General features: G+C 39.5%; 2 protein-coding genes across 2 annotated transcripts in view; one reads left to right on the top strand and one right to left on the bottom strand.

The window, feature by feature from the left end:
- LOC117230271 (pseudouridine-metabolizing bifunctional protein C1861.05) overlaps window positions 1–25,806 on the bottom strand; it is a 34,022-nt gene extending 8,216 nt beyond the window's left edge. The window contains exons 1-5 of the mRNA XM_033487530.1: window positions 25,174–25,806; window positions 24,741–25,103; window positions 24,331–24,670; window positions 24,110–24,237; window positions 23,961–24,020 (exon numbers count right to left, since the gene is read on the bottom strand). Of these exons, the coding sequence (XP_033343421.1) occupies window positions 23,961–24,020; window positions 24,110–24,237; window positions 24,331–24,670; window positions 24,741–25,103; window positions 25,174–25,404 (1,122 nt within the window). The 5' untranslated portion in view covers window positions 25,405–25,806. The remainder of the gene's footprint in view (window positions 1–23,960; window positions 24,021–24,109; window positions 24,238–24,330; window positions 24,671–24,740; window positions 25,104–25,173) is intronic.
- On the top strand, window positions 1,573–23,943 carry LOC117230278. Its single transcript, XM_033487548.1, has 5 exons — window positions 1,573–2,348; window positions 7,824–8,864; window positions 13,207–13,648; window positions 18,041–18,404; window positions 20,734–23,943. Exons 2-4 carry the CDS (start codon window positions 8,166–8,168, stop codon window positions 18,325–18,327), a joined length of 1,428 nt encoding a protein of 475 aa, XP_033343439.1. The 5' UTR covers window positions 1,573–2,348; window positions 7,824–8,165; the 3' UTR covers window positions 18,328–18,404; window positions 20,734–23,943.
- Window positions 25,807–26,513: the final 707 nt, after the last annotated feature.

The raw sequence follows: 26,513 nt of genomic DNA, 5'->3' as shown, positions 1-26,513 counted from the left end.
CGTGTATTATTCTTTTAATATGCTGTAATATAACTTTTGGTTATTTTACAGTATGATTAGGCTTTATAAAGTCGTTGTCGATCGTGACTAAATCCATAACACGTGTCGTCTCGAGGACATCATGTTCGATGGATTAATTTTCCCCAGTTCAATGCCAAGAATAAATAAAGAAAGCAAGAAAAGCGGGAAATTTTTCAAGGAGATCACTAGCTCGCACCTGTACGCGTACGTTTCCTTCCTCGTCACAACGATTCAATTACGAGGCGAGCATTCTGTCCGGAGGTACTTGCAATGTCATCGAGCAGAAAGCTGCTACTCGGGATTGATGCAGCAACCTCTGCATAAAACAGAATCTCCTCTTTTACATTATTTTATTTCATTTGTATTTTATTTTCTCAATTTCCTCTTTCTTTTTCATGGAGTAATTTTTTTTACTCTTCTGATTATTACCTGTGTACCCGTTTGCATCACGCGTCTCTTTTTCCTTTTCTAACGTTCTCTCATTTACAATTTCAGCTGGCTCTCTTAATCATCTCCGTTCGCTTCGCTTATCTTGTTCGCGCACCCTCCGCATCGGCGTACTTTCCTCTTATTTTTCCTCTTATCGTACGATTTACCTTTCTCGCTCCACTCTTCATAAAATTATCCTTGCCAGCTCTCGTAGCTTTTCACGGGCAGCCTCCTCTTTCCTCTCGTGAATTTTTTTATCTCCTTTTCGCTGTACTTTTTTCGTTGTCGTTCTTCCATCTCGTATAACTTTCTCTTTCCAAACTCTCTCCCACGTACAATACCGCTCGCTTTCTCTACGAGCTTTCTCCCCTCCTTCCGACAACATTTTCCCCTCGTTCCTCTTCTTTCTCTATTCTATCCTATCCGAAGCTTTTATCCCCTCCATTTTACTTTTAAATTCTACAAATCGTCTTCTCTCTTTTCAAACAACTTGTCCTCTCCCTCCATTGCTTTTACCCTTGTATCGCATTCTCCGTATCTTTAGAGATATTCCAATTATTCTTTTCTTTCTTGTACCTACGACTCGTAGCCTTTGTTCAATTCCTTCCCATTTCCCACTTTTCCGTCCTCCTTTCATCAAAGTTTCTCCACTCGTTTCATTTCTCTCACGTTCGTACTCTTCCTACTTTCCGACCAGTCTCTGGCGAATCTACTTACAACATTAACCTTCTCGTCCCGTCTATTCCCACAGATTTCCAATCTCCTGCCTCCCTCATCCTCGCCGTCTTTCCTACCGCCCACTTCTCTATCCTCGCACTTCCTCCCTTCCATCGCTATTCTGTCTCTTTCTTGTCCAAATACCCTTCACCCCTCAGAACACGTGCCACCGCAGATTTCCCACCACCGCTGTCTCTCTCAAAGCCACATTTCCCCCTCTTACAATCCATTCCTACCAATCCTCGTCCACCCCCAACGAGGTGCTTTCTCCCCTCCAGCGCCAGCCTTTCTCTCGCACACGATCCACCTCGGTGGCCGCCACCGCCGCCTCTCGCGGAGTTTCTCTCTCGTTTCATCCCCCTCGTATGCAGCCGAACCGATCGTCGATCTCTGTCTCGTCGGTGGTCGCGCTGTCTGTCGCCGACACCGTGCAGCGCGGAGTCAGTCCGGTTGCCTACCTCGGGCGCTGTTGACAGCCACCCCCCGTGCGCGAGGAACTCTTCCCGATGCCAGCCGCGTTACCACCGTCTCTTCCACGATAGTGGCGAGACCCCGTGACAGTGGCCGTCTTCCTCCCGCGAGAAACTGCCTGCACGAACTTACGTGGTGTCGTTGTGTGCCGCTAGATCTAATCTTCTATCGTTTTTACAGTGTAGGGACGTACAGTGCGAGAAACATAAAACCAAGTAGTGATTCGTTAAGAAACTCATATAATACATGTTAGATTCAAGTGTTCGTTTGTTTCGGTATACGAAACGACTGTTGGCCCAATAGTTGATCAGTCGGCAGTCAGTACGAGATCAAAGGTAACGCTGGTAGCAGTGTTAGGAACGTCAATAGGTGGTGAACAGAGAAAATGACGAAGCGGACGACGAATCGTGTGAGATCATGGTGGTGAATAGTAGCGGTAGCAGCAGCAGCAGCAGCAGCAGAAGCAGAGGCAAACGGCGGAAGCCAGCGCTTCTGGCATGAACGACGAGGACAACAGTCTCGACGAGGCTCGCGGTTGCGGCGATGCTTATAGACGTGACGTGACCAGCACGTTCGTGCCCGTCTCGCCGAACCAACGCTCGCCCAAACTGTCTGATCTCGCTCGTGATACTTGTGATCCTTATGACGATGTGCGTGTTCGATTGACGATTGATGGTGTACCGTGACAACCTAATAACGAGCGTTTAAAGGTCAGTAACGACCATCCGTTTGATTTCTCGAAAGGTCCCCCTCTGTCTGTTTGTCTCTCTCTCTCTCTCTCTCCTTTGTCTTTCGCCGTTTTACCCCGGTTCGCTCTCGTAGTTTGTTAGCTTTTCTCAGTTTTTTGGCATCAGTGTAGAGTCACGTGTATGCGGGGCGGAAAGGCAATAATAACATCGTTGAAATATCTGCCCTGCGTCCCGGTCGAGAGTCTTCAAGTTTAGTGCATCCGTAGTTTATGGTGTTTCAAATCCGTGATAGTATATAGACGTATAATAAAGATAGTATGAATGTATATAATGATGGAACAACAAGGTGCAGGTCCTTTACAGAAATATTCGTTTATTGAGATATAACTAGGAGCGAACTAAGTCGCGGAGAGGGTGCGAGTGTACGGAGAAAAGGTTGAAACGATCGAGGCGGGGCCGTGATAGCGAAATTGGCGTCGAATAAATCCGTGTTTTGTCGTTGAACGGCAACAAGGAGAAGAAGAGCGTCTCGTAGGAAAGCGATGATAAATTTCTTCGGGAAGGTCGGGAGGAGGATTGCATAACGTCAATCCCCTCCTCTCCCCCTCGTCCTCGAGCCACTCGAGTTTCCCCTCTCGACTCACTGTTTCACGGTTTTCCCTCCTTGGTATAGCTGAGCTCTCCTTCAAACGGTAACAAACATTCGCGCCGATAGCTAATTAAAAGCTTTTTCACACAGATCCGCTCCTCTTCCTGGCCACCCTCTCTCCCTTCCTCATTCTTTATTCTCCCCTTTCTCTTTTTTCCTCCCCCGCTTCCACAACATTCGTTGTGTAACGAAGGAATTTTAATTAAAAAAGACACCGACACCTATTCTCGGTAGAGGCATCCACGATGTCGTTTAATTCACTGGACAAGGTCAGGTGTCTCCCTTTACCCTCTATCCCGTGCCTAGAGAGGATTTCTACCTCTTTTTCTCTTAACACGACACTGGAGACGAAAAAAAGGAGATCACCCTGTGGGGATCGATTGTTGTCGCTTTTTTCACCGATACTCGCATAAATTTAAACGTATACAGGCTGAACATTGACCCAGGATATTGACTGGGAATCTTATCCTTTCAAACCTTTGACATTGTTCTTTGATAACAGTCGTTGCATTTGCCGATATTTGATATTTATTCGGTAATTTTTGTATCGAAGAAGAGTTAATAATAAAAGTTTGCTCATTTCTCCTCGTGGTTGACTTTTCTTCCAACTGGCTCGTGTATTCGAGCAAGCGCGCGGAGGGCTTAAACGATCGATGGGCCCTTAACTTTCTTCCGTGTTTCATTACAATGCACCACTCTCTGCTTCACCCCTTATGTATAACATCGATGCACGAAAGAACGTGTTTTCGAGAGCACGGATAGTCAACACGACGCTCTTTGCGACGTGGCCCCTCTTTTCCCTTCTTACATCCTTCTACCTTCTTCTACCCTTCGCCGTCGTGAAATCTTAGCGAATTTATCGACGACGAGATTTCTCTTGTCTCGTCCCAGTCCCCTCATCTCTGTTTACCCTCTTTCTTTTCTTAGATCCGTGCACAACGTGCACTTAGCTACCCACACGTAAGTACATACATGTACGTACACCTGGACATGTATGCATTCTGAAGCACGGAAGCATGTATCGCCTCTACTTCTCTCTATGTGTTTATCCGTACATGTAGCTACATATATTCCGACACGAGCTCGAGAGAACTCTGGTGCAGTGATTCCCAACCATACGTGGCTACGTGACTACCTCGCCAAGTTGTGCCAGGAATTCGAACCCGTTAATTCAACAATTCTGACATCCTGTCTTGTTTCCCTTTTCCGCACATCCCTCTAATCTTCGACTTCGTAATAGTATGGTATCCGGCAATCGCTGCGAACCTTAGCTGAACAACACGATCTTCGGTCATTGGCAAGCTCTGCTCTGAAAACGCTTTAAATAGGTTCAACCATTTTCAGCTTACATACCTTGTCAGTGTTTGTCCAAAGTGACAACTTTACCAACCATAATGAAAACTCATAGAACTTGGATAAATTAAAATCTTGCACACGGCTCTTGAATCATTTGAACATCTTAATGATTCAACATTTTGAATGTAAATCATCGAAGCGTTGGGATATCTTGTAGAAAATCTGCAAGGCAAGCGAGAGGCAGGAGGTCTAAATAAGGAGCTAAACAAGTCGAAGTAAGGTGTGAAGCGCCTTACGCTATATACTCCAAGCATATTTCTCTTTTAGCAGCCGTGTGGAAGTTTGTAAACTCAGATTTGCCATTTTATCTTCGAGCAATACATTAACCAGCTTTACTCGATGTCTCTTATGGGAACAAAGCCATTAAAACCGATTAACACTTGCACCACGTACAATGTACGCGAGAATGAACATATATTCGCGAGAATCAACCCTCACGTTTGGTTTTCATTCACTGACTTGTCCGACTTGCATTCGTCTTCGCAGAATAAACATGGTTCAAAGTAAAGTTCTCATTAACGGAATAGACACCTTGCGCGTATTTACCACATTTACCGAGCTTGTGAGTCGTGAAACGAGGGAACGATGAATACTTGAGAAGAACGCCGTCGGAAAGAAGCTATAAACTTTAGAGGCCAACCAAGGGTTGATTATCCAGCAACATCGTAAATATGCCTGAAACATTTATCTGGATTCTGTCGGTTTTAAATGTCATCCTTGAATATGTTATCGCCGATGTTATACATATAAACATCCTGCTAATACGAATTCGTTTCACGATGATGATTGAGCCGCGACATTTCGTCCCACGGTCGAATTTCTCGTCTATTTTGCGCGCTGCTCGCTTCATAAGGAGCGTACCCTCTCGCTTCGACGTACCTTTCCTGCCTCTTCTTGCGTGAGCGACCCTCGTTTCCTCTAATTTGAACCAGATGAAAGCGAACTCGCTTGACGTAAGTCGTCTAATAAGAAACGCGAACCTCCATGCTACTGCTGATATGACTTCTGTTAAAAATAACCGATGCCTGGTAGCTACGTCTCCGATATGTCTGACAGTAGCATCTCTCTTGTGGGTTTGAAAAATTCCCACTTCTGCATTATATTTCTTTAGTGTATAGTGGGTCTAGTTATCAGACATTGAAGAAGAGCCTGTATGGGCGATAAAAAATTGGTACGTATTCTGGTTAGATATCATCTTCATGATTTTTTTCAAAAAATATTCTTTCTCGTGTAATATAAGATGAATTAATATGGTATTATCTTGGGTGTAATTTCTTTTCTTCGAAGGCCGTGTGCAATATATAATTCTAATGGAAGTCTATCAAATATCGTTATTATTTGTATCATTGTTATGAGTTATCTAATATTGAAGAAGAATCTATGATAAAAGATTGGCATTTTGAATCGAGATTCTCATAATTTTGTCTAGAAATATCCTCGCATAATATACGGTAAATCGAATGATTGATCCCATATGGTGCTCTTTCGAATGTAATTTTTTGTTTCTACTTTCCTCCGTTTAGATTCTAGTGATTCAGGTCGAAGAAAAATCTGCGTGGGTGATAAAAGGTTTGATAATCTGGACAGAAGTCCTCGTGATTTTATCTAAAACTATATTGTACGCATGGTAAATAAAGTGAATTGATTTTAGTTCTACCACCTTGAATGCAAATTTCTATTTTCTCTTTCCTGCATAGAGACAGACTTCGATATATAACTCCAATGGGAGTCTAGATTCTAGTGGCGCCTGGTGTATGCGAAAAACACATTTCGTTTGGGATTTTTATCGCTGATGTTTTTCGTATTAGCGTATTTGCTTGAACTCTTTCTGCTTTGTTTCCGTATCGTTCATTTCACAGTTTCTCGTCTTTTTCTTGTCCAGCGAGGGAACACAGCGTACCACGGCTGGTCGGCTAAGAGAAATCGATAATAGAATTGCCTATTGCACGCTAGAACTGTCAGAAAGAAATACAATTTAGCGAGCCACACGCTAGTGACCTGTTCGTGACGTTTCACAGCGTACGATGTTGCTTCAACGCGATCTATCACGATGAAGGCTAATAATTACTACCTGCTGTATCTGTGTAACGCTCTCTGTGCATCAGATAATACGCGGCTGTGCGTGTTAATTGCGAAATCGAGCGAGAACCCCTTTCGAAATACTTCTGTTCGAAAGACACGAGCAACTTCGATAGAATCGCCACAATTTGATATTTTTTCAGAAATTTGTTACGAAATTAAGCCGAATCTCTTCCTTTCGAATTAATATCTTTCGTTTTTCCTTCGATCTCGTTGTAATGTTTACTTTGTTACGACGAAGGTGCAATGATTTCTTCTTTCATGAATGCCAGAAAATTCCAACTACGTTCAATATCTTCGTAATTTTTCATTTCTTTGAACGTTCAGAGTGACTACTTGCGTATTCCGCAAAATGCGTGCAGCCTGGTAGCCTAATTCCGCTAGCCAGGTGTCTCGACAATCTTAGGATTAATTCCTTCATTTCGTGCCTCTAATATCCACGCCAGCTTTATATCAGTGAAGTTTATTGCCTGTCCTTTGCTTCGACTTTATTGATGCGCATTTCGTTCGCCGTAGAGTTGATATTTTTATCAATTTTCGACGTTCACTCGTGACAGAGAAATAGAAAAAGCCAACGGAACCATGCCGTCTCGGTGTCCGATATTCCGGCAAGATAAATTGTGCCCTATCAGGAACTTTATTGCTTTACATCGTTGACACGAATCTGTGACGCGTATTGTTTGCCACATCGAAGCGAAAGGCTGGAACCGTTTTGCCGCCGTTCGATCGGTTTCTGTTTCAATCGTTTACCTAGAATGGTACCCTGCTAACGAGCGCCATCAATTTTGGCTACAGAGAGGTACCTCGCCTGTTTTCGCTTGCACGTCTTCTCAAGGAAACTCCGATAATGCGTTTTAATTCCATCTATAAAGAGAGGACGTGATTTTTGATACTCTACAATTTACTACGGATCATTAAGAGCGTTGAATATCGCAACGTCGCTACTTTACATATCTGTTTACTAACATGTGTTGCATAATAAAAATAGAATAATAAAGATGATTAATAATTAATATAGTAATGAATAGAAAGACTTCGAACATATCGAAATTTCCTAGGCGAACTGAAATAGAGTTCGCGCAGTTTAAAAAATGATACGATGCAGGTAATAATCCACTGCCCCAATCAAACGGTAACGATAGAACGTATTAGTCAGATAATTGGCCAAACAGCCACTCGGGATATTGTAATCCGTAATTAAACGGGTTCTAATCAATCTACTAACAGAGACGACAAACCCCTAACCCAGTAAACACAGGCTGCTCGCTGTAAACTATCGAGTTGTGCAAGCATGTCCGAGGCGTGTGTACACGCCATAAATCATTGAAAGGTTATTCTTACAGCGATCAGTCTTTCGCCATTACCATCGTCACTATTGTCACCATGAGTTTTTTTCATTTCTCCCGATATAGGGATTGTCAACAACGTTGTAATCGTGGAAGAGAATCATCGGAAGAAAAAGAGAAAGAAGACGAAGAAAGAAGCGGACGCAGGAAGTGCAAGAAGCAGAAAGGAAGGAACAAGGTACAGGTATAGACCGGTTGGCCGAGAAGCCGCAAGAAACAGACGACTACTGTCGGAACGTATAATGTGGCTCGCGTGACACCAGCCGTTTCTCACTGCACATTTCTCGTCCACGTCTACGGAGGAGGCTCTCCAGGTCTCAATAAACACACACGCTCCCACTTCCATTCTCTACCCGGACGGTATAATCCTTAACGACGAGGACACGCGTACCAGGGAGGCACGATAGTATGACGGTGATGCTGCTGCAACGTTCAGTCACCCTGCAGTCGACGCACAGCCAAAAGATAGCGAACAAGGACTGCAGCGCGAAGCCGCCTTTCTTATTCCTGCTCGACGACAGCCAGGAGCATCGACACTCCACGGACACCACTACGACGACGACAACTAACAACAACAACAACATCAACAACAATAACAACAACAATAACAACAACAATAATAACAACGAAGTATTTAAAGGAGGTAACAGAAGAGACAGTAGTCGTTCGTACGTCGCCGACGAGGCGGCGGCGTCGGTGACGTCCCAAAGACGCGCCGATTGTGGCCAGGACGTCGCGATGCGATATTACCGGCTCTGGATCTACACCTGTAACTTGGTGCTGCTCGGTAGCGCGCTCGGCTTCGCCGCCGCGGTCTCACGAACACTCTTATTCACCGGCGATCCACGCCGGTACATGGTGCCAGGGGTACCCCGTGCATTCGACCCGACAGCCCTTTACGCTTACTTAGCATTAGCCACGCAATTGGGCCTGGTACAATTGTTGGGTTGTATAGCGGCGAGGAGATTGAGCGCGAGACTTTTGAACGCCTACTGGGTGCTGCTACTGGCGCTTCTATTCGGTGACGCCGTCATCGGGGTCGCCTGGGTCTTCCGGTTTGAGAGGATGCGCGTCGAGCTCAGGCCCACTCTCAAACAACGATTACAGGTGAGTATCTTTTTTTCTATTCCATTCGATTTTCGTTCGCTTGTTTTTCGGACTTTTTTGATCGATAGGATTTTTACAGAACGATACGTAAGCGGGATGATCAAGCTCGATACCTGGAAAAAGCATCAGAGATGATAGAAGAATTTTTTATAGTTGTGAGTGAAGTTCCCTTTTTTTTTTTTTAGAAATCATTAATCGCTTCGTATCATTCTGTACCGATCTAATCTCTTGCCTTATGATTTTCTTTATTAGCAATTAAACTTTCTTAGAAATATTATCTACTTTTGAATCGAAATATTAAAAGGCAAAGTGATAAATCAACGTACTAATATCATAGTCTAGAAAACTCAATTGGCAGAGTCCTGAGTCCTGAGTCCTGGTCTCTAATTATGGCCCAGCAGTTCGATCATTCGACTTTCCCTTTCCTTACTTTCGCTCGCCTTTAATCTCACGTATTATGATCTTGACAATTTTCGATACAGCTAGTAGTTACGAACGAACTTTGATTCGATACGACTTTGCCCGTCGAGCCTTACACAAGCGAACTTCACCTTAGGCGTCTCAAGGTAGCCTAGTGGTTAGTGGAAAAAGTTAGACGTCAAGAGTTAGAAGGTCTTTCCATCGCGGAAACTTTATGTCTGTGGTACGGGATGAGGCTGCAAATCAGATTCCAAGCTCCGACAACGAGGACTCTCTCCTCTTTTCTATTAGACGAAATCGTCCCACGGATCGATCGTGAGCACACCTCGAACGAATTTTATCCGGCCATTTCTTCGGTCGTAATATGCCAGGCATGAAAATACACATTGAATCGTGATACGCATCGCTTTATTATCCCGGGAATGTATGTTCCGTTACCTAGAATTGTTCGAAATTTAGGGACGCGATAAACGATGATATTGAGTAGATACACGCCCTCCTTTCCAAACACCGCACAAGGCTCTAACTTCTGACTGTGTTAAAGAAAGAGCTCGAGAATCTCGATAGAGAAACGTACGACGACTAAATCGTGAAATTTTATGTTCGATGAACGAGAATACCATTATACGCATGTTGAGGGGGGAAGATTGTCGTTAAGCGAGGAATAAGTGGCTCGTTTTCGCAATAAGAGAATCGGTAATATCGCGATCAAGAGTCCTGGGATGGATTTCTTACGAGGAAATAAATCTATTCGAGTCGAGTCGAGCCAACCACTCCATTTTCTTTCTATTCCGACAGAACGAGAAGAAAAAAAAGAAGAAGAAGAAAAAAAGGAATAAAACAGAAGGAGAGTATCAAAGAGAAACGTTAGAGATATAAAAGATTATCGAGAAGGTCACAAAAAAATTATCGAAGCTCACGATACGTCGCGTGTCTTAGCATTCGTAGTTGCCCCTTGGAATAATTTAAAACGTCTCTGTGCTCGATCAAACTTCCGCTCGGAAAGTTAGAGGTTTCGCGCCTCCTCCGTCGATTGCTCTCCGACTAAAAAGTCTTTCGAATAGAGCCGGACGAAGGACGATAATTTTCGTCCGGGATACGAAGTGCAGTTGCATTAAGGCGGAGCATAAGCTGCGCAAAAAAGAAGGAGAGGAATCGGTTTCCGGAGGAGCTGGAGAAAGCGGCGAAGAATAGCGGAGGCGTGGCATCCCTTATCACTTCTACATAACATTCAATGAAGTATCGACCGCGTGGAAAGAACAGGTTTCCGGTGTCGGAACCGGGACCAAGTCCAAACACTTTTTCACTGTTTGGCAGAAAAATTGTCAGTGAATCATAAATAAGGTGGTGTCTGACTTGGCGAGAATCGAACCGATATTAGAATACTTTCTCATCCCCTTCTAGTCTAGGGGAGTTCCTAGAGGCAACTCAATTGAATCATCATTTTTGTTACGTACGATATTTCATTCGATCTCCGCTTCTATTTGAAACGTGCCGCGCGTCTCTCATTCGATACGCTATTCCCGGTGCTTTTTAATCAATAAACATAAAAAATATACAGGGTCGACCGGTGACCAAAAAATCGATCTAATCTTTGCAGTAAGAGGAATAGGATATAACGTTAGCCGTTAGACACTGGTGAATTGTGGTCGTACTATAGTAGGCTCGAGCAAACGTTAAGTTGATTTAAATTCACAGTCGATCATAAATATCTACATACATCCATAAATTTGATTTATGGGAAGAAAGTAAAAATGCACATTTTTGTTGAATCTTTTATGGTGCCGTATTAATACACGATGAGATTGTATGTTATCGGTATCGGTATATTAATTTTAGTATTTTCAGAAGGAATTAAATCACCTGGAGTTAACGCTCTTACCGTAATAGTTCAAATGTGAAGGATGCATGTGGATTTTTGTTACTCACTAAATATATCCACCAGAACATTCCCTTTGTTTTTTTACTACAAAGTTTTTCACGCGTCATTGTAATGTTTTGCACATCCAGCGCGTAGTGTTATTATAATTCGAACATTCGTGGTTGGCTGACCGGCCACGAGGTAAGGTACGGTTTGTGGCATGATACGAACATTATTCATACCATAGCTAACATACAGCCTGCTAACTATTTATAAACTAGCATACATGCATTCACGTATTTCCTAGCAAACTTTACGCCGTGAAACTACGGAATTTCTGCCTCTCTTGACGCTTGACATTAAACCATGTGGGTACATAGATAAAAAAAAAGGGTCGAAGCAACGACCGATTCTGAACTTTAAGATTAATTAATTCGGTCCTTTTATTCTGAAAAGAATGGAATTGTTCTATTCTATATATATATATATATATATATGTATACATCGAGGACGAACGAAGATTAAATTAACACCTCCGACGAGTTTCGAACTAATAATGACTGAGAAAAGGTGTAATCTTGAAATTAATCGATCCCTTCCTCAGACTTTTACTTTCCGCGAATCACACGACTCGTTTATTTCCAGCGAATTCTTAATCAACGATTGAAAGTTTTAATCGTGGCGACACCGTTTCCGCCTATCGAGCGAGAACAAGCCTGAAACTTTAAATAACTTCGTAGAGCCTAAACAGTCTGAAATTTTTATCAACGCGAGATCGTTGATATATCGCTGCAGTAGTACTCGTGTCTGTTGAAACTTCACGGGGAAGTTCTGTCTGTCCATTTATCCTGAGGTATTGATTTAAATATTTAGATAGTACAAATTATTCTCTCGATACTAATCTGAAAAAACAAATTTTCTAAATTTTTTTTTTTTTAGATACCCTTTCCATGAAAAGAGGACTAAAAGTTTTAGAAAAAAAATATTTTCTCTGCCTCGTTTCATATCGAATACGATATGGATCTTGGAAACATTCGGCGATGAACTAGCTAGCCGTGCTAATTAAGAAACAGTGAACTAGTTTACTGGCGCCTCGTTACTCGTCACGATGAAAAATCAGTGTCACGGGGATTACTAACAATTCCAACTTTTCGCCCGTTTCACCTCGTTTCTCTGCCCGTATCTGCAGTCATTATTCTTAGCCCCGTTCTTATCTAGGTCGATCGCATAATCGACGGAAAATGTGCGTACCCTTGGATAATCGACCTGGATACATGGGACATTCCTTATACTTCTCGTCATTTAAAAATTCTCTTCCATACAAAAATTTACCATCGAATTTTCTCCATTATCTTTTACATTTAATTCTATTGCGCCCTTTGGATCATTTTCCAACCAATCGTATACTTCTATCTATTAAAAGTTCTCATAACTCTGAGTATCGTGTCACGTTCTTTATGCTTCTTATATTAAAAGATCATGCGTGGTATCACGAACCTCCGATCAATTTCAATCTTCCAAACGAATTCAATAAAAATTTCATAGTGATATTTAAACGTTCCATCGAACTCCATACTAACTGAGTCTATCTTTTAACATGTAAATATTGGTTCGATATCGAAGCGTTAAAAATATCGATTTAAAAATATCTGCAGCCAGTCGCCTTTCGACGAACGATGCGTAAATTTAGCCCCGTCGAATCGATGATGTTTCGAACGAAGCCGAAAACTTCCTAGTTCTATGACCGTCGTTCATGTACTATATATAGCAGGCCATCGACTGTTCTCCGATCGTAGAAAATGACCACTCTTTGTGGATTCTCGACGCCCACAAACATCTAAAAAATGTATGCCTTTCATATATCTTTAATTTTGTAATTTTACTATCACAGATTCTCCAATTGTATAATTGTGCTTTTACAGAATCCCTATTCTTATAATTTTACTCTTACAGCAATTATCCTGAACGTTCAATTCTACCACGATCTATTCGTCTACCAAGAAATTTCTAACAGCTACGTTTCAGATTGACGTGAACTCTATCTTTTCTTTTTCATCGCAGATGGAGTACGGCAAGGATCTACGATTTAGCGAGCAATGGGACCGTTTGCAGAAGGAGTTCTCCTGCTGCGGAGTGACCGGTCCTAGAGACTTCGGTGGTAGATGGCCACAGACCTGTTGCGTACCCACTGGCAACGTCAGTGACACTTGTCAACAACCGTACGCGAGAGGTTGCGAGGAATCGTTGATGAGATGGCTACGAAAAACCGCGGACTTGCTGTTCGTATTGGGCTTCTGCGTGATAGCGTTCGCGAAATTATGTTTCCTGGGGATACTGCGTTACGAGATAAGAGAAATGATACAAAAGATACGGTTGCTCCGAGAACCACCGCCGCCGGCGACTACCCTAACGCAACCACCGTTCTCGCAAGTGATACCGGAAGCCACTAACAACGGAAGCATCGTTCGACGCACGACTCTGCCCAATGCTGTCACTCCTTCCGGTAAATTTGATGAAATATTGCTGGTATAACATATCAATTTTACGAATATATAAAACATGCTTTTTTTCGGTATAGTCTCGATCAGATTAGCCAAGTTATTTAAATTCCGATTGGGGACTCGATATCGAATGACTTGATCAACGAGAATGTAGAGACTTATATTTCAGGTCAAGTAACGTTTTGTAAAGCATAAAGTATTTTTTAGTACAAATTTTATAATACAGTCGATGGTAGCTCTGGCGTTAAAGAAGGGAGAAGGTTGAAAGGAGGGTTGAATGAAATTAGGTACAATGACGGTGAAACATTAATTTTGACCATTGTGTAACAAAGGAACCAGAGGGTTTTAAATCTCTCAATGATTTGGGAGCTCAGAAGGCAGCAACCATTAAAAAATTATGATAGGGGTGGAGTGTTTGTGTGTAGGTTCGACGTAGGGTGTTAGATAAGAGGCGGTAGTATAAATAGCCGTATGGCGCCGACCACTGGAACGCACATTTGACGTCTTTAGGGGATGGTTATCTTCGACCTCGACTTTTACTTCGCTGTAGTCCACGCGGCATTTAGTAAAGATCTCTAAATTCTTTTACCTTTATTATGAGTTTCTGCGATCTAATTTGTGAAAAATCTGTCTACTATATTTTAGAGAATTTCTACACACTAAATTTTTAATCTTTTCAGTAATGAAACCACGGATTAAAATCGAAACTATAAGTCATAAATCTGAAGAATCGTGTAAGATCTGATGATATACCATCTAGCTTAAGTGAACTACAGTCTTTATTCTGCTAAGTAAATAAAAGACGGGCAAGAAAGCACAATCCAAGTAAACGTGGGAACGATTATTCGTCAGATGTCTGCCGGAGTTCTCTCGGGAAATTCCTTAACTTTCGTCCAGACACGTTTTTCCATTCATGGAAATTTTTTTAGGACTTAGCCATTACCGCAATTTGCAGTGTCTTCGACGGAACAAACGTTTCAACATTCGTCGACCGTGTAGATCGTTTTTAACATTCATTAAGGTCGTTCATAATTCCTTGCTTCTCTTTTCTTTCCCTTTTGTTTCTTACACCGACATCTCGCAGTTGGCTGGCTTCGCAGCCAATAGCAGTTACACGGTTTAAACGACGCAGGGACGTGCCGAAAAGATCGGATTAACAGCGAGAAAACCTAACAAGAGGTAATTGGATGAGCATGAAATGAACGAAAGATTAACGCGTTATAAATGCTACGTCGCGTATAATGGAGCATCTGTAACGGGAACGACGACGAGGACAAAGTGCTTCTCAGAATCTTTTCACAAACGTTCGATCTGCCGCTTATTATCTCTCTCGTATCTTCTGCGAACCGAAACTAAAAACGAAGCTGTTGAATGAAGTGAAACGAAAACTCCGATAGTTGCTGGCGAGGAAACGAACAATACCGCGAAGCTGACCAGAACCGTAGACCGTTAACGAGATTCGCGGAAGATAAAAGTAGCGCAGAGCGTGCACGAGCTCATTGGAAAATCTAGATTGCGTCGATTGTTCTTTCGACATGCGATTCCTACGATGAGCAAATATGTTTACTGGTTGCACGGGATCCACGAAGAGAGTCTATTATCGTCGCGATTGAAACAGGCGAGTTTCGATCATGGTATAGTAATGGATCCTCCGAAGATTTATAATCTAGATACAATACCGGTGAGAAATATTCAGTCACATGTTTATCTTTGATAGAATACAATTTTAGATTAACGAAAGTATTACAGCGCGGTGAGATTGGTTTTTAAAAGCTAATATGCAACGACAAAATTAGAATTGTCGTTTAAGAAGGCTGTTTATCTAAATCGATTAGTTTCCAAGCTATAGAGCACGTAAAAACCATTGAATCGTGAATTTTATTATAATATACAACTACCAAGCTTCTTTAATAGATATATAAATATATAGTCTGATAATTTCATAAAAAGATACTACTAAATATGCACTGTTTCTAGTTATTAGTCTGCCATCAATCTGTTCACTTTGATCACATTCCCGTATTGTCTTTAAAAATCAACCAAAGTATCCAAACACTCAACAGCGCGCAGTAGAGAAATGTTCGTTCGTCTAATTATTACCAGCCGGAAATTTCGAGCAAATTCGAGGTAACTGAGTAATACCCAACTCGTTAAGCATTTAGATGAGGCGAGGGGTGAAAAAGTTCTTCCAAAAAATAATTGGCATGAAACGACAAAGGGGTTAACGACATGAAAGAACCGTGCGCATTAAACCGGTCATAGAACGAAAGTGGGAACACGTCGGGTCGTTTCACAGGCAAATGCATAATTCTACGTTGAAGCTAGCGATCTTGGTCGAGGCTAGTCATTTAACTAATACACCCTGCACGTATTATGTTGAGCTCTGCATTGTCCGGGATCAGAGTAGAAGAACTAGGACATTGCGTGCTCCAGTATAATAAGTATTTAGCACCCTGTTCGTACTGTCTTGTAATTACACGAACGATAGAGCGGATTTTAACTTGTAAGCTAGACTCGTGGTGTAGTTTCAATCAAAGGTCATATCGTCGAAAGATAAGAAGAACCGTTCGTATCGCTGATCACCGCATGGATTCCGTTCAAAAGTCCGCCATTGTCGTCACATTTTTTATCGTCCTAGACGATCTATATGACTCGTTTAAATTATAAAGATGATGATTGTAATATCGATTTTATACCAGGCATGAATTTTTCTACGGATGCTACTATATCGATATCGTACATCGCGAAAGCTTCGACCAAGTCTCGGTTTCGTAATCGGAAGCCTCCGGCAGTGTCTTCGAGGTCTCCCGATCGTTGATGGTTGTTGAAAAGACAGGATGAAGAATGTTTCTTTCAGATCTTGTCAGCTGTCCTCCTTTCCAGAATTGATCATTCGTCTGCCCTTTCTCTGAGAGAAACATTCTTTATACGGAATAAAAAGGGATCTTGACAATGATTTCCTCGAGGATGGAAAAGAGAAACGTTTCTTCCATCGTTTATCGGTCTCAGTAGAGGAATTAAATTCTCGATATAGCTTCCAAATTGAACGAGTAATTATTGTCGCGAGTTTCTTGATAAATGAAACTCCTTCGTTTCACTTTCCGCTAAATAATCTCTGTAATACCCTGTGGGAATTTTCCAGACCCTTGAAACGGATGGGCAGAATCGGTAACGCGTGCTGCATCCACGAAACACGTGCCGCTAAAAATAATTTTATACGCCTGCTCCGTAATTGGTATTCGATTAATTTTTAAAGAGCAGCCAAAAATAAGAGAATTGATCTCGGAGCGATGCATCAGCGTGCGAAATCTTCAAATGAGAGTCTACCTGAAACCGTTTTCTTTCGATGTTCAGTTCATAGAGGCTAGACACAAAGGGATATCCTACTTCTATTCGTGCGAAACATTCGGCCAATGTATTTGCACGGAAATCAAAGGGAATAGGGTGACATTTGCGTCACCCTAAACGGCCATGAAAATACCTATCTTATTTCCCTTCCGTCATAGAAAAAAGAAGGGAAAAGGCCAGTACGTAGTTCGGAATACGGTATCTCCCCTTAACATCGAATTTGAATCCTTCTCGACCGATCGAGAATATATCAGCGGCTGATTCTTCAACTACCTCCCTTCTTATCTGCAATTGTATTAATCGCAAAGGTTGTAGAAGTCCTGAAAAACCCGAGTGCCATTATCGAGGCAGCGATCTAGTAGCATTATCTGTACGAATGCGTGCGATCGACGCATCGTAAACATATAAACTCGATCTAGCTAACTGCCAGTGAGGGACACTGTAATAAAAGACTGATTGCACGCGATGTACATCAATAACTACCACAACATTAAGACCAGTACGGACGTTACTAGTAATAGAATGTAAAGGTTGAAGGTTCTCGCAATCTTTTTGCTACGACTGTATACATAGTTGTCGCGTGGAACACGCTCTATTGACAATTGCAGCGCAATCGGTATTCGGAATAGTTAACGAGCTAGAGTAGTCGAGCGAGAAAACATCCTGCTGTTTAGCGACTAATTTGAATGTAAGACACGGAGAATAATATGAAGTTTATGCAAATAGTTAAATAATTATGCAGAATGATTATAACTCGGAAATATTATGTAATCACTATGACGCCAATTCGCTGAAAAACTAGTATGAATAATAATGTCTTGATATTAAAGATAAGAAAAGTGTTTACGAAGGAAACACAATGCAAACTTTTCCATGAAAGTATTGTATCCTTACATTGATAAAAATCGCTCTAGTTGGCACCTATTGATACCCGGAGCAAAGAAAATATCCTTAAAAATTATAATTTAAAATTATCAAAAATAGAAGAAAACATCCTAATACAAGAAATTTATTTTATCCAAAAATGATAAGAAAATGAATTTTAGGAAATGCATCGTTGCTGATCCAAACGGACGAGTGCAATACCGGAAAGCATCCCTTATTGGCGAACAATCTGCAGGACGGTGGCGCAGACAGCGACACGAACAGTCATTGCGCGCTGATTCTCGAGGAAACGACGCCCACCTCGGCGAACCATAATTGCGGCAATCGGGAGAAAAGTAACGGCAACAACAACTATGAGATGCGAGAGTTCAACAGGAGATTGTGGCTGTCGAATGGCGGCAGCCCGGGCACGGGTATAACAGCCGGTGGTCAAAGCAGGCGCACCTGACTATGGAAGTGGTGGCGAAACACGTCGAACCGTCTACTCTACAGGAGCAATCGGTCCGCCGAGATCACCGTGTATAAGTAAGCTAATTCGTATATGCCTGACTCTCTATATGCGTGAATTATCCTGTCAATAACACAGCATGACAGGATGATCTTTTTCTATTTCAAAATATATAAAAAGAGAGAGATGATAAAATATGAATAAACCCTCGGATTCTCGTATTCGTTTAACCACTTAACGGATAAAGTTTCGCTCGATTTATTAACGATATTAAATATTTTTATAGATATAGGTACATGGATGTAAAATACATATTTTGTAAGATATTTTGATACAAGATATCGTGCACGATCTATACAGATCAATGGTTAAATTAAAAATAATTTATGCCCATATATGTTACAGGAATGTGCTGTTAGGTGGTTAAATTCTTTTCATAGAAAATAGAAAGGAGTTCTCTTAGCCAGAAGAGTTACGATGATAGTTGCATATAGAACATAGTTGCAACGATAGAGAGTTCTTTCTGATAAAAAGAAGAGCCGATCTTTCACTTGAAAAGACAATGCACAAATGTCATAGGCACAGCAGATTATAGAGACGTATCGAAAGATATTATGTTGGGAGTATTGATTTTCACGTTAACCCGTCTTCAGCGTTTCCGTTGAATCCGAAGGGAGATCCCTGTTCGATCCTTCATTTCCTTTTTGTCTCTCAAATCACGCAGTGTCCGATCAACGTTCCGCTATTCGTTTCTTGATATACTAACGGCGGTATAAAACGGGTAGTTTTTTCTCGATCGAGTCGGCATAAATCGATTTTATTCGGTCCAATTTTCCATCTTCTCTCGTTATCGGGAAATTGTCGAACATCAAGGAACGAAAATGATATTGTCGCTGTTATGACAAAATTATGAACGCGTAAACTTTCAAGTCTTCAATAAAGACGTAGACCGAATATCTCTTCATTTTTGTTCTTCTGTGCTGTGTAATTTAGATAAATTAAAACGATAAATACAGTATAGTAAATTTAACTACGATGATTATACTCTAAGCTTGCTATACTTTAACCGCACATGCACGATATTGGCTTTAGAGAGACGATGTTGCCACCCTGCCCTAATTTCTTCGCTATTAAATGCGTAAATCGCTGTGTATACGCGTGTATCATACGCATACGCGTTTCAGGTCCCATTTTAGATGTTCTCGCTCATTTCGTAGAGAGACGAATGCCCGCGTGAACACGAGCTTCGATTCATTTTCAAATCGATAAAATAACGAAACTAGACGAAAGAGATCAGACTGAACCTTTGAGTCGCTGACTAGTCGAGGATTGACATTCCTTAATATTTTTCTACTAACTCTCGCTAGGATCTTTCCTCTTCTATCTACTAGGCAAATTTCAATTGTAAAATCGACCTATAAATCGTCATACAATAAACCTGCAGTAGATAAGGGGCGAAAGAATCGTGATCGTGAGTTCCTGACATCAGCAGTTTGCCAGTTTCCTTTCAGACTGGATAGAGAGTACTGATGTTTTTCTACGAGAGAACCTATTTTCGTCTACTGTAAGAGATTGTAGCGCATCGTTGATCTTATCAGATAGAAAATAACGTAACGACAGAATTATACACAGTTAAAAGGATTGCGAGCCATCTGGATCGCAATTAAGAAGGTACACCGTATGCAGATACCTTTCTCTTTTATCTTTACATCTTTCTACTCGCTTGAATCGAGCATTCGTAACAGATCGATATTATCAGGAAATTTCCACTCTTAATTGACAATCGCCTGAATTAGGAAGACCGGAAAGAAAATAATTGGTCGATAATCGATTTTAATTCATCCTATAAGAGGAAATTCTAATTACAGGGGGAATTCGATTGCATCGAAACTAACGTATCGTTAATTTTGATTCTATTAACGAATCTCTATTTTCGTCAAATTGATGAAGTCTCCTATTCAACATCCGTTTCGCGAACTCCTTGATCGAATTAAAGTCAGACATTTTCGTAATCTCGATTGGACTCGAGTTTCCACTATATTTTTAGAAGTCAGGGGGTTAATTGGTAGAAACTCGCTAGATAGAAACGGTGAATGACCCATACCAAAATTTTTTAGAACAGACAAGTTTATTCTGTTAACGTTAAACGAAATACTCTAACGCGAACATTTATATCCCGCAAATAAATAGATCTCGCGTCTCAGGATTCGAGCATGGTAAAATTAAGCAAGCCAGCAATGCCAGAATATTAGATGATTGTATAAAAAGAATAAAAAGTATATAAAGAGAGCATTTAATTCGAAATTTAAAACGAAGTAAACCGATACCGCGACGGAATTAATAAACACAAACGAAATGCCCAAATCAAGCCATATACAATACTAAGCGTATGTTCATTTTTTAAAGGATAGGTCAGCAGACCGGAGCTAAGGTTTCTAAAGATTCTACTGACTTCACGAGCACACCAGCCCACAATAAGCGAATAACGTTCAAGGTTCTACGTGTCGCCAGGAAAGTGTATCGTTGAATCGTCTTGTATCAAATAGAACACACTCTAAATCCTTATAGTCGATGATAGAAGTTTATTTTTAAAAAATGGAACCGTTTCGACCAAGGCTAGACTAGACTAGAGTATAATTTGACTAGTTCCTTCGTTTCGTTCTTTTGAAAACCTCGTGGCACGACAGATCGGTTCAATCGTTTAGTAATTACAGGAAATTTTAAAGATACATTTTCCTCGTGACGTCGTATACTGCGATGCGACTCGTAGTGCTGACGAACAGAGTAAATTTCCGTTTGCGTGACGACACAAGACGGCCACATGAAGCGAGAGTCGACACGAACGAATTACAAGGAAGATGGAACAAGAGGAGACGGAAGAAAAAAGAGAAAGGATGGTAGCAAAACATTACGAAAATGAGAAAAAAGCGAAAAAAAAGAAGAAGTACGTCGAAGCTGCACGAAAGGGAACATAAAAGCCTGTGTATGCCTTTCGACGTCCTTTCGATTCTCTTTCTACGCGTATTCCTTACATGTCTTTCCGTCCTCGCACGGTCGGTGAATAAAAAAGAAACCAAAAAAAAAAAAAGAGAAGAAAAATAATCAATTACTTTTGTAGATTTATTTTTAGCAGTAAATTTTCCTATATGAAACTATCTCTCTTCGAATCGAAACAAACCAAAGAGCGTTTCAGACACGGAGCCGTTGTATACTGATTTTTATCGCGTGAATCATGCTAGTAGTATGTCACAGTGTAAAATGTAACTATCGTTCGCTATTTATAAGGATAATACTCTCCAGCAGTTTGGTCCTTCTTTTAATTAACATCGTTTATTACATCGTCATCACATGTTTAATTAGCGAACGATGGATTTTCTCTTCATCGCGTTTCTGACTCAAAACCGGCGAAAGTTGTATTAAGTTGTATCAACGCACTCGGTTGCATTTATACACGACGAGAGTACAGTGCATTGCTCGCTATCAAAAGTTTTTTAGTACCACACTATACCGGCGAGATATATATATCAAAGGTTAATCGCTTATCGTCACGCGAACGTTTATTTTTACTTGTTTTTTCGATTTTTCTTATCCCTTTTATGGTGAAATTTTACTAACGAATTGTTTCGATGAGTTAAACGTCAAGGATTACATGGATGCGATAGTTACGGCAGAATATTGTGGGATACTACTGCCAAACTGATTCTCCCTCTGCGAAAATACGATTATATAGAAAAAAAAGAGAAAAAAATAGGAAATCTGTTTTCTCGACGAGCTACTATTACTTAGTGAAGATATAAGAAAAAAAAAATAAAAAAGACCGAAAAGTTGCATTGGGAAAAAACACATATTATATACACACAGAGAGACATACACACAAAGTCACCGCATAAGAGTAACGACTATAAATTCCTAGTTCTTTTTATATAAAACGATACATGCAGCGCGAGTAGTCTGTATTGATTTGTGCAGTAAGTCGTATAAATATAATACGATACTCAAAGTAATTGGCTTCCTAGCTAGGATTAATCGAATCTTAGGGATTATATACGTTTACGAATGCAAAGTAATGGATATACGTATTTAGTAGATTGTATATAGCGATGTAGTCAAATATTAAGAGTCGATCGTCTGTTTAAGAAAAAGCCAGAATCAATTGCATACAGTTCAATCATGTATATGTTGAGAAACATCAGTTTTCTTTACTCTTGTTTGGAACAACATGAATGAAAGTCACGAGGCTATCAAGAATCAAGATACAAACTGTACAGTTCATCGTTAGACTTCAGATTTGATCTTTTGTCTTTCTCGTAATCGTATCAGTCTGGACAACAGGGTATTCTTAGCATTGTACGTTATGACGCATAGATTACTACCAAAGAAACTATTTATTACATGAGATGTTTATTAATGCGTATTGCTAATGATGTACATTTTTGAATACATATTTTGTTCCTTTTAGTTCTATCACATATGATTTGGTATCATTAAAGAAAAAACGAAAAAAAACGCGAAAAGAGAAAAATTGCATTCCAGATAATCGAAGGTTCTTTCTTAATCAGGCCATCGAGTTATCGTTGAATGTATTAAGCTACAATAATAATATGAAAGCTTACACCTCGCAGACATACAGCCTCTGCCACTAAATGTATATAAGGGTATACTATATGTAAAACATACGACAGATAGCGTTAATTGATTTTTAAACCGATCATTTAGAAAGGCAACTATGTTACTGCAAGCCGCCCAGAAATGAAAACCTACACGCTACCTTTAATTAGAATAAGCTTTGAAACTTTTGACTAAACGAGAAATTGATGTACTGGTTTTCACGTTTTGATTCGTTCCTTTGATTCGTTCAATCATCAGATTGTGTATTTGTTAAACGAACGAAAGACTCGTATCTCTATGTTTTAGTCAAACATATATTCAGATAACAATGAATAACGATCCCATAATGAAAAAGGCTTTAAAAAAATTCAACATGTGTAGTAATTTGTAACTGATTGATATTTAAATGTAACATGTATATCGAGACGAATGAAAGAGAGGGAGCTTTGAATAGTGCCTGCTTAAGAAACCTAATTTACTGTATCTGTAAATGGTTAGATATGGTATGTACGTTATTTCGTACACGGTAAACCTAATAGGACTACCGTAGCCAAGTATGGATAAAAGTGTAACTAGAATATAAAATACGTTCGTTATACTTTCATAATCATGCATATTATTATGCATAACGGAAAAAGTTTATCTCGAATTTTTTTTAAGAAATCCTCATAAATACTTTTTTCAAAAAGACATTAAGAACAACTTAGAAGAATTTAATTCAAATGACTATTCCTTTTTAAAATGTTCTATCTTATATCTTAATTTCAATATATTGCATGGACATAGTTTTCTACCTCTGGCTTTAATCATACTTTATGATTTTTATATTATATTATTCTATCAGATCACTCTTCCCTATACTACACTATGAGTTCATATTATTCAATACATATTCTTAAATGTACATAAAACCTATGTGGTCGTAACTGTATGTAAATACTGTTAAACGTTCTATAACTTCTCTGAAATATGAATACAAGGAAAATTGGTTATTTAGTATAATTCTGACTTAAGACTTGACTTACTTTTATCTCGGATTCCTTCACTTGCAACGTCGTATCCATTATAGCTCCACCAATTACAATCTATGACATAAACAAATTACCCGATGAAAATAAAATGACTAATATCTTATATATTTTTTAAGGTAAACGAATATTTTTGTTTTATTTACTGGATTTCTTTCTGATGTCAGAATGCACTTGGAAGCACTATCGTTGAAAGAGCTCTGAAAACTCTTTTTAGCCAAATTCACTGCAATTTCTGCTGCAACACTTGCATTGTTTTCTATGAGTGCCATATCTGTTGATTTTAAAAAGACAAAAATTAAGTGACAAATATTGATCTTGCTTATGCTTTCTTAATTTTTATATCAATGGACTTATTTATACTTACTAGCTCGAAGAGATTGACCATGTGTAACCTTATTTAATTCTTCTAGCAAAAATGGTGTGACATTCTTTCCACTTACATTTTTACTTTTTGCATTTTCTAAAGCATTACATATAGCCAATTCCATTTCTTTTGGATCTAATGCATATTCTGTAGGAATAGGGACAGCAAACAATAATCCTGTTTGAAGACCTAATTCCCTTTGTGCTTTAAGAATCTTTGTTGCTTCTTCTGAATTTGATACTCTATGTGGCACTTTTGTCTTTTGTAATGATTCAGTGCAGTAAAATGCAGGAAAATAGTTTGTTTCACCAATTTTTATAACTGGAACTCCTTGTGTTTCCTACAAATGGAGACAATTACAAATCTCTATTGTAATAATTATTATTTTTTATGCAAGAAAATATATTAACCAGATATTCTAATGTCTTCTCAATATCTAATATAGATTTAACACCAGAACAAACAACAGCTACAGGAGTACGCCCAAGCTCTAGTAAATCAGTACTAATATCAAAATTCTTTTCTGCACCACGATGAACACCACCAATGCCTCCTGTTGCCATTATAGGCAAATCTAATAAATTTGAAATTAACATTGTTGCACTAACAGTTGTTCCTCCATTTAGTTTTTGGGCAACAACTGTTGATATATCTCTACGTGAACACTTAATAGTTTTAGTAGAATCTGATTTAGCTAGTATTTGTAGTTGTTCATCATTCAAACCAACATGTATCTGTCCATTTAAAATTCCTATAGTTGCAGGTATAGCACCCTAAAATGATATAAAAGTATAATGTAAAAAAAGCAATATTTTTCTTTCTTTAGAATTCATAAACAATTACTTTTTTTCTAACAGTGTTTTCTACTTGAATGGCTGTTTTCAAATTATCAGGATAAGGCATTCCATGAGTAATGATTGTTGATTCTAAGGCCACAATTGGCAGCCCATTTTTTTTTGCCACTTCTATATCAGAACTACAAACAATCTTGCAATTGCTGCTGGCATTACGGTTATTTAGTGAATTAATCCTTTTCACTGCTTTAAGCAATCTTTGACTATTCAACCACTGCATCTTTATGTTTTTAGGTAGATATGAGTAATATTAAAAGATTCAAGAAACATTCATACAACTTGCTGCTTATCATTTGACAATAGATTGAAATGGTAAGTTAACAATAATACGTTGAACATTGATAATATAGTAATATCTACAGATTATAAAAACAGTGTATGGATTCTTTACACATGTGATTAACCTATATAAACTTCTTTTCTCCCATATTAATAGGACAGCAAATAAATGTATTATAAAATAAATTCGATGTAAATTTCGATAACAAATCTTTTCGATCTATCGACTTTATATATTGGGAGCTTAATTCAACAAATTTTAAGTCGATAATTAATCATAAATATTTTATATCCAGAACAATATCATAATAATTTTTCACTGCTGTCATGTGTAATTATTTAAGATAATTTAGTCGAAGATAATTTTAGTAATTAGTAAAATATTAATTACATCCTAGTTTTATTAGAAAAATTAATTTACTCCTAATTTTTTATTGTTTATAATTTCTATTAGTTAAAAATATTCTTAACACGTTGAATGCCACGCCAGTTTTACAAGGTTTGGCCGTGGCTCCACAATGAATTTTTTTATTATACGATACATATAATGTTGAAATATTACCTACAAGAGATATGTTACGGTGTATAATCATCATTAATGAATTTATCTCACTGAGGTCACCGGTGACCCCCATGGCGCTGTAGTGCAATTTCGCTCGATCCACTTAATTTTTGCGATTATCAGTTATCTCATATTGTTTCTTCGCGTTGCTAAATAATTGTTCTATACTGTTACGTCTCGGGACCTACCATAAACCATAATCCATCCCTCGGTCATACTTATTCGGACCCGCAATAATCCTAAAGAACCATCACAAGATTTAGCATTTTTTACCTTATTGTCAAGCCCCTTAATTGCCATCAAACATCTTTTTTGTCGAAACGTTCCTTAGGGTTATTGTTCATTAAGGTAAAACACGGAAAAAGCGGGGTTTTCCCATGTCCGACAGCTACTGGTGGGGGGCGCACATAATAGATCTATATTTCATGTATAAATAAAACTATTTTTATACATTCTATACTGCATTCACTTCGTCACACCATTGTAGT

This window comes from Bombus vosnesenskii, unplaced genomic scaffold (genome assembly GCF_011952255.1).
Source record: "Bombus vosnesenskii isolate JDL3184/JDL3185 unplaced genomic scaffold, Bvos_JDL3184-5_v1.1 scf7180000013266, whole genome shotgun sequence".
Lineage (NCBI taxonomy): Eukaryota > Metazoa > Arthropoda > Insecta > Hymenoptera > Apidae > Bombus > Bombus vosnesenskii.
This window is presented reverse-complemented; position numbering and strand designations above follow the sequence as displayed.